Below are 8720 nucleotides of genomic sequence, written 5' to 3'. Positions count from 1 at the left end.
TTGGAAAAACTCTAAACTTCATTGAAACCGTAATATTATAATTAGCAATCACGACTTATGTAACTGAAATATCCATTTTCTCATTTCATATATTGGCTTTGACAATAAAGAACTGGAGCAACTGTTTGGTACTGCACGCTGCTCAGTATTTTTTTTCCTTTTTACATCCAGATTTTTCTAACGAGGTTTAACAATTCAAAAGGCCTATTTTAAAGTTCCCATGGAAAGTAGAAACCTCATTTTTTAGTAAAGAAAATCTTAGAATTAAAGAAGTACAAACTTGTTTTCATTTTTAAATAGATTAATAAGTATTCACAAAGAAGGCAGAGATATTTTAGATAAATAAAATTCTCACTATCTTTATTATGTCGCTTACATGAAAAAAGATTAACAAAGAAAAATGTAACATATGATTTATATGAACAATGTATGCATATATTAACCATCAAATAAAGAGAAAGAGTCTTTTGTGTTATTTTCATTTTATTAAATTTATTTTCCTATAGATCTACTCCAGATTGTCCATTTTTAGTAGTTGTTCTATAACCTCCAGAATTAACCTCTAAATGGGGGTCCACCATATCCACCTTGGGGTGAATTACCATATGTTCCTGGTTGGGGATTACCAAGTGGTCTTGGTTGTGGATTACCATATGCTCCGGGTGGTGGATTACCATATGTTGTTGGTGATTGATTACCGTATCCACCTTGAGGTGAATTATCATTTGTTCCTGGTTGCGAATTACCAAGTGGTCTTGGTCGTGGATTACCAAGTGGTCTTGGTCGTGGATTACCAAGTGGTCTTGGTCGTGGATTACCATTTACTCCGGGTGGTGAAATACCATACGTTGTTGGTGATTGATTACCATATCCACCTTGGGGGGAGTTACCATATGTTCCTGGCTGCTGATTACCATATGCTCCGGGTGGTGGATTACCATATGTTGTTGGTGATTGATTACCGTATCCACCTTGGGCTGAATTATCATTTGTTCCTGGTTGCGAATTAGCATGTGGTCTTGGTCGTGGATTACCATTTGCTCCGGGTGGTGGATTACCATACGTTGTTGGTGATTGATTACCATATCCACCTTGGGGGGAATTACCATATGTTCCTGGCTGCTGATTACCAAGTGGTCTTGGTCGTGGATTACCATATGCTCCGGGTGGTGGATTACCATATGTTGTTGGTGATTGATTACCATATCCACTTTGGGGTGAATTATTATTTGTTCCTGGTTGCGAATTACCAAGTGGTCTTGGTCGTGGATTACCATAGGCTCCGGGTGGTGGATTACCATATGTTGCTGGTGATTGATTACCATATACACCTTGAGGTTGATTACCATTTCCAACTTGGGGTTGATTACCATTTCCAACTTGGGGTTGATTACCATATCCTCTTTGGGGTGGATTTACATATATTTCTTGACTGGTATATACACCTTGAGATGGACTGCCATACCCAACTTGAGATGGATTTCCATTACCACTTTGGGATGGATTACCATATCCATCTTGCGGTCGATTACCATAACCACTTTGGGAAGGACCTCCATATTGTGGTTTACTTTGAACCATCAAGCATAACAATAAAGGCATCGATAGACATACAATCTGTTAAGTAAATTAAAATTATTATTACATTATAGATTATAAAACAAGCATAACATATATCCTCATTCTGAATTTATTTAAAAATATAGAATAAGGTCTAAATTTATTTACAGAATTAGAAAATTGTAATATTTATCATAATATACATTGTCAATGGCATATACATATGTTTACAGTTTTAAACTATATGCAATAAAAAATTCGCATAATTTCAGTTATTAGCAACGAACATTACATACATAGAGAAGAAACTAAACGGTTTTTGGTAAGAAATAAAAAAGATAACCTGTGATATATATATTAAACATGACATATTTTCCCCCATTTATTTCTAAAAAATATGGATTACTACTTGAATTAATAATACCAAATAGCAAAGCTTTTTTAATACCATCATAATCACAAATAGTTTTGTATGCAAAAAAAATGTGTTGAATGATCATGCTTATGAAGCATTTTAGAACTAGCACGAGTTATGGTACACCTTGAAAATAATCAGATTTCTGGAATTAAGAACATGTTTCAACATGCTAGCAATGAGTTTCTCAACGTTTTTAATAAATACAGTCAAACCCATCTGCACGGAACTTACCCAGATAGCAAAATAAGATTCATTTTCACTCAACAACCTTTTAATGTAAACCTAAAAAGGCATTTTATGTGGTTTACGTGTAAACCTTCTAATCTTAAAACGAGATTTGTGACAATCTGCTCTATTCTACGCACATTACCCTAATCCAAAACCTTGGAAAACAACCCTCTATATAATAATCTGAAAATCGAGGTTGTCTTATGGTTTTCAAGCGTGAAAGAATCTTTGAATAAAGCTAGTCCCAAGGTGAAAATAATCTTAAATCCAAGTTATTATAAGGTTTCTTTTCGGAACTTCTTGTAAGCTCCGCTAAAATCCACCTTGTCATGAAATTTTAATGAACAATGCAATTTGATCCTATCACTACCGTAAACCGGGGCGAGTCTACCCATTTTTTCAGTTTGTCAACTTTCAAGTGGCCAAACTTTTGTAAATATTAAAGAAAAAAGGCTTTTAATAGGTGTTTCGGAATCGCTATTTATCCCTCTTTAAAGCTGTGAAATCGATTTTAGAAAATATTAACAGTTACGCTGTTACTGTATATTTTTATAGAACTGCTGACAAATCTCTCGTATGGGGCGAGTCTACCCATTCTACTAAAATGAATGTTAACATTGTAAATAATCAAATTTTACTATTAAATTGTTATTTTAGTTACTATATAGGATATTTATGAAGTAAAATTCATAACTTTATTATATATTCCATTTTTTTATTCATAAAATAACACAAATTGAGTATTTGATCGATTATCACATTTTGATCACAGTTTTGTTTTTATAATCATTAACATTATAAAATAACATTTTTTTCTGATTATTGTTGATAAAAATAAATTAAAATTAATATAAATTTACAATTAAATAATTAATAAATAATAATAATTAAAGATTATTAACAAAATCGAAATTCAAACATTGGGAATCATGAAAAATCCTTTTCCCATTCTTTTGGGAGGTAATAATAATTTATAAATAATAATTTATTTAACTTGCATTAAATAAAAAAAGTTAATTTTGTAATATAAAAATTGAAAAAATAGGTAAAATAAACATATTTTATATTTACATTTATATTTAACCTATAAATTTTCTTATTAATGATAAATTTATCAATGCAGAATTAAAATAATATACTCAAATTCATTTAAAATGACTTAATTTTAATATAAACAAAGTTCTAAATTATATTATTATGCTTTATTAAAACTAAATACGAATGGGTAGACTCGCCCCGCGAATTCTGGCTTTTTGTTTACAACAGCAAAACTTACATTCTTTTTGTTTTTTTTCATATAAAATTAATGTAATCTTAGTCTTAGATAAGTTTATCACTTAACCAAAGTGAAAATAGTAATAATAATAATATACTTACGGAGCACCAACTAAAAGTTTGCTGATTTTCAATACAAATCTCTCAAAAGACGTTTGAACAGGTCGGTTAAAAAGACACCAAATAAATAAAAACGGATCAAACTACTACAGCGCCATCTTCCTTAGAGTCTGAACTAAGTCCTCCGTCGGTAAAAATTTTTTATTTGCAATTTAAAATAGTGAAAATTAAATAAAACTAAAATGGGTAGACTCGCCCCGGTTTACGGTAGTGTAACGTCAGCTAAAATGTCATTATAGATCTAAGTGACCATTTTACCTAAGTGACAATACTTTTTAAAAAAGCCTTAAGACTAATTTAGAACTTAAGGAAGAAAAAAAACTTTAAACTTTAGGATGAAAGGTTTGAAATTGCAATGTTTTTGCTTTATTGAAAAGAAGATTTTTGGTACAAACATTTTCGTGACATTAAAAGGAAAAGTGTGACACAAGGTTGCTGCAAGGTTACATGCTTTCTGGGTAGGATTTAATTGGTAGCAGGGAAGTTTTGCGGTCTTGTCTGAAATGCTGTTTAACTAATGCCATTTCATAAGTTTATAGCGAACTGAGAAATCTGTTGTTCGTATATTACGAACTCAAATTTCCTTTTTGCATACATTTACACAAATTGCTACAAACTTTTATTCCATGAGATAAGAAAAAAAAAGTACATAATTATGACTTTTAAATAAAATTGAAGTGATGCATATTATAAAGGAGTGTTTTGAATGAGTTATTTCGCTGAAATGATTAGGGCGAGTCGATCTAAAAATAAACATATAAGGAGAGCGAATTTGTTGCATAAAAATTCCATCTTTCAATTGTAACTTACTTCGAAAATAATAAAGATGAAGATTTAAAATATTCCGAAAACGATGAAGTTCTAAAGACATGACACTATAAAACAAGCATACAGTACATTATTGCAATTTTCTTAAACTATTTTTTTTTTTATTTAAAGAAAAGCAGTTATTTACTTACCAGCATTTTTGGGACGCACATCTTGAAACATTAGTGTCACTAATATGATAGAAAAGCTTTTGTTTTTCTAAAGTTTTTAATATTCAATTCTTAAGGAGTCGCATTAAAAGTTGAAAAATGCAAAAGGAAATATTTTAAATTAGGTCATATTTCTAGCAAAAGTCGTTGCATTGTGTTTATTATTGAAGGCATTTTTTTTTAAAAAAAGAATTATAATCAAATAAAAAACACGAGGCACCTTGAATAACAATGAAATCAGTTGTCTTTTATTTGCACACAAATATAACCCGTGTCAAACACTTCCTTATTATTTTGTGATCGAATATTTTCCTTTTGATTAAATAAGGCTAGAAATTTCTATGTTGAGGGTTGTTTAGGTTTTTCTAGAAAAACAGCAACCGAAAAAAAGCACGCGACGAAAAAACTTTAACAGTTCACACATCACATGAACTCAACGACCCATATAATATGAACTATACAACGAAATACGACCCATATAATATATATAATATGAGCTCAACGACCCATCTGTTTAGGGTCGGATTAAATTTTACTATGCAGGACAATAAACACAACGGCCGCCATATACATTTTAAGAATCTTTCAAAAATGATCAAGAAGAGGGATGCACATCGTAAATAAATACAGTCAAACCCTGTTAGAATGAACGTGATTTATAGTGAACTCCCGGATATAGTGAACGAAATGTTCGTTCCCATGCCTTGCTATACACATGTAATATTATTTTTTATGGATACAATGAACCGAAAGAAGAGAGGAAATTGGATATCGTGAACTTTTTTGTTTCTGCCACTGATTTTTTCTTAATTTTTTTGTAATTTTAAAATTTCTACATAAAATACCGGTTTTTAAAATCATCTATCGAGTGAAATGTAGCCATTAACATTTTTTCTTGATTGCTTCTTCTATCTCAGTTTCCCATACCTAAATGTTTTGTACGCAAGAGAAATAAAAATTAAAAGTTAAGACATATTTCGTTACTACATATTGTTTTTTAATCATTTTTGTATTTCTTTTTATTTGTCATTTATTCAAATAATGTGTCATAAAAGGGAGCAGTTCAGAAAATTTTTTTAAAATTGCTTGCGAAACAGATATAGTGAACTCCCGGTTATAGTGAAACGAAATTTCGGTCCCTTGAAGGTTCACTATAGCGGGGTTTGACTGCATTTAATGGAAGAAAAAAATCACTATCAAAATCATCATATCAAGAATGATATGAATTCAACGACTCATCTGTTTAGGGCCATTTAACGCGAATTGACTGTAATTTAGCTATTTATTGGAATATATAAGATATTAAAAGAATAATGAATTTGAAAAGTAATTTTAAATTTTTTAATTGTTTATTTCATATAATAGCATTATTAAAAATAATGTATCAAATAACAATCGATATACAGTCAAACCCCGCTATAGTGAACCTTCAAGGGACCGAAATTTCTGTTCACTATAACCGGGAGTTCACTATATCCGTTACGCAGGCAATTTCACTAATGGTTCCTAAACTCCTCCCTTTTATTACATTATATTCATATAAATGACTGAAAAATAATATGTAGTAGCAAAAAATGTGTTATTTTTCATCACTTTTCGTCTTGCGTACAAATAAAAATTAGTAATCTTTAGCTGATGAGCAATCCTCAACATCAGATATGGAAACACTTCCCGACTCTCAGATAATTTTTCCTGAATTTCTGTTATTCCGCTTTTTAAACCTGTCTAACCTGCCATTCGAGCACATAAAAGTAGTTTCTATAGATGGTTTTAAAAATCGGTATATGTATTTATTTTGAAGTAGAAATTTCAAAATTATTACAAAGAAAATGGGGGGGAAATCAGTTGAAGACAGAAAAAGTTCATTATATCCAACTTCCTCACTTTTTTGGTTCACTATATCCACAAAAAATAACATTATACGCGTATAGCAAGGCACGGGACCGAGCATTTCGTTCACTATATCCGGGAGTTCACTATAAGCCGTGTTCACTATAGCGGGGTTTGACTGTATTATAAAGATGTTAGGACAGTGATTAGTAAATATTTACAAAATTTATAAAGTGTTTCATTTTCGTTTTTTTGAACAATCGCTGAGTGAATAATCATTACTTGTGTACGAATATTGCAAAAGTAATTTTTGGAATTTAAAAGTAACTTAAAGCTTCTTAACACATCTAATCATTTCTTAAAAATGAGATGTGAAAAGCTCTTATTCATAGATTTAACATTACTTGAATTTATATTAATTTTTTAAAGAAAATATCTAATTACATTTGAGCTAATATATTTTAATATATTTTGTGTATTTTTTTAGTGATTTTTTTTCTTTATTTACCTCTTTTAAATTTAATAAATAGGGAGCTTAGCACTTAGAAATTCGTTAAGCCTATTTCAAAAGTTTAATAAAACGCTAATAAAGTTCTTGAAACATTTTTTTTTTATTATTTGCATTATCATTGGACTTATTTTATAATATAGTTATTTACTTTTAATGGTGAAAAATTCGTTTGTAAGTTGTGTCAGTTATTCTGCTCTTGGGTGAACTGTGCGTTGAAACACTAATTTGTTATGTGGAATTAAGACGTTCAAAATCCCTAAAGATCCATCACGCCGAATTCAAGAGAAAAATATATTAAAAAAATGTCTGAAAACAAAAATAAAAAAATTAAATACATTTAACATATGATTCACTACAAAATGAAGAAAATTGTGATAGTCGAAAGGTGATCACAGATTACCCATAGGCAAAATAGTTGATGTCTATTTTTTTTTTTTTTTTTTTTTTTTTTTTTTTTTTTTTTTTTTTTTTTTTGGAAAGGAAACTTTATTGTGTTTTCATCTTGGACATCTTTAACTGTTCATCCAGAACTGTTCGGTACACAATTTCGCAGACATATTTAAATGCAGGTTAGACACTTTATGTGTAAATTCTTTTGATGACTGAATAGACATTGAACAGCCAATCGAAATCAATATTAACATTTTCGGATGGGTACAATGGTGTTTGATGGAGATTGTAAGGCGCATCATTCACCCGTTTCGGATTCACAAGTTCATACTTGAAATATGATTTGAAAGCTAGGCTTTTTTTCAATTTTACATGAATAGTGAATGAATCATTTATATTACGTGGAAGATAGTCTACGGTCTTGTGCAAGTTTATGGGTACGTTGACAATGAATCCTTTCATCCCTAACTGGTGATCAACACCCAGTTCTCGTATTTGCATGAAAGAGGTTCGGAGAGTCACCATACGCTCTTCGGTAGGGTTCAATTCTCTCAACCACTTTGGTACTTTCGTGAGGGACGGGCTTCATGTTAGCGTTTGCGAACGGAATCCTTTTTTTTTTCCGTTTGTGTGTAACGCTTAAGGTATTCCCGTCTACGCTCTTAGGCTTCGGCTTTCTCATCCTTGTTAAGTTTAGACCTTGGCATTGTTTTCTTTCTTGCTTCAACTCAAAATTTTGCAACCGTGTCAATCAGTCTAGTTTTCCTATGAAGTGTCAATATTGGCCTATATAGGGTCAATATAGGGTTTATATTGGCTGAATAATGATTATAAAATATCAGGTGAATCTGACAATTCCATATAGGGTTGATATTGGTTATAAAGTGGCAGTAAAATATCGGGTGAATAGGACAATTCCATATAGGGTCGATATTGGTTATAAAGTGGCAGTAAAGTTTCGGATGAATAGGACAATTCCATATAGGGTCGATATTGGTTGTAAAGTGGCAGTAAAATGTCGGATGAATAGGACAATTCTATATAGGGTCAATATTGGTTATAAAGTGGCAGTAAAATATCGGATGAATAGGACAAATCCATATAGGATCGATATTGGTTGTAAAGTGGCAGTAAAATATCCGGTGAATCTGACAATTCCATATAGGGTCGATATTGGTAATAAAGTGACAGTAAAATATCGGGGGACTAGGACAATTCTATATAGGGTCGATATTGGATATAAAGTGGCAGTAAAATATCGGGTAAATTGGACATTCCATATAGGGCTCATATCGGAAATATATCAGCCCTTTGAACAATTGAGTCATATTGAGTCAAGATGAGGACCCAAGCTATTTTTCTGCTAGGGTATAAACAGCGCTCTTGTAGTGTAAATCATGCCACCATAATT

The 8720-nt window shown here is 31.1% G+C and overlaps 1 protein-coding gene across 1 annotated transcript; it reads right to left on the bottom strand.

Moving 5' to 3' along the window:
• Positions 1-332: 332 nt before the first annotated feature.
• LOC110281982 (pro-resilin-like) lies at positions 333-4732 on the bottom strand. Its single transcript, XM_021144391.3, has 2 exons — positions 4561-4732; positions 333-1617 (listed from the first exon to the last, which is right to left on the bottom strand). The coding sequence occupies exons 1-2, from the start codon at positions 4579-4581 to the stop codon at positions 556-558; spliced, it is 1083 nt and encodes a 360-aa protein (XP_021000050.3). The 5' UTR covers positions 4582-4732; the 3' UTR covers positions 333-555.
• Positions 4733-8720: the final 3988 nt, after the last annotated feature.

This window comes from Parasteatoda tepidariorum, chromosome 6 (assembly GCF_043381705.1).
Source record: "Parasteatoda tepidariorum isolate YZ-2023 chromosome 6, CAS_Ptep_4.0, whole genome shotgun sequence".
Classification (NCBI taxonomy): Eukaryota; Metazoa; Arthropoda; class Arachnida; order Araneae; family Theridiidae; genus Parasteatoda; species Parasteatoda tepidariorum.
Note: the sequence above shows the minus strand (reverse complement) of the source record. Positions and strands in the feature narration are given on the sequence as shown.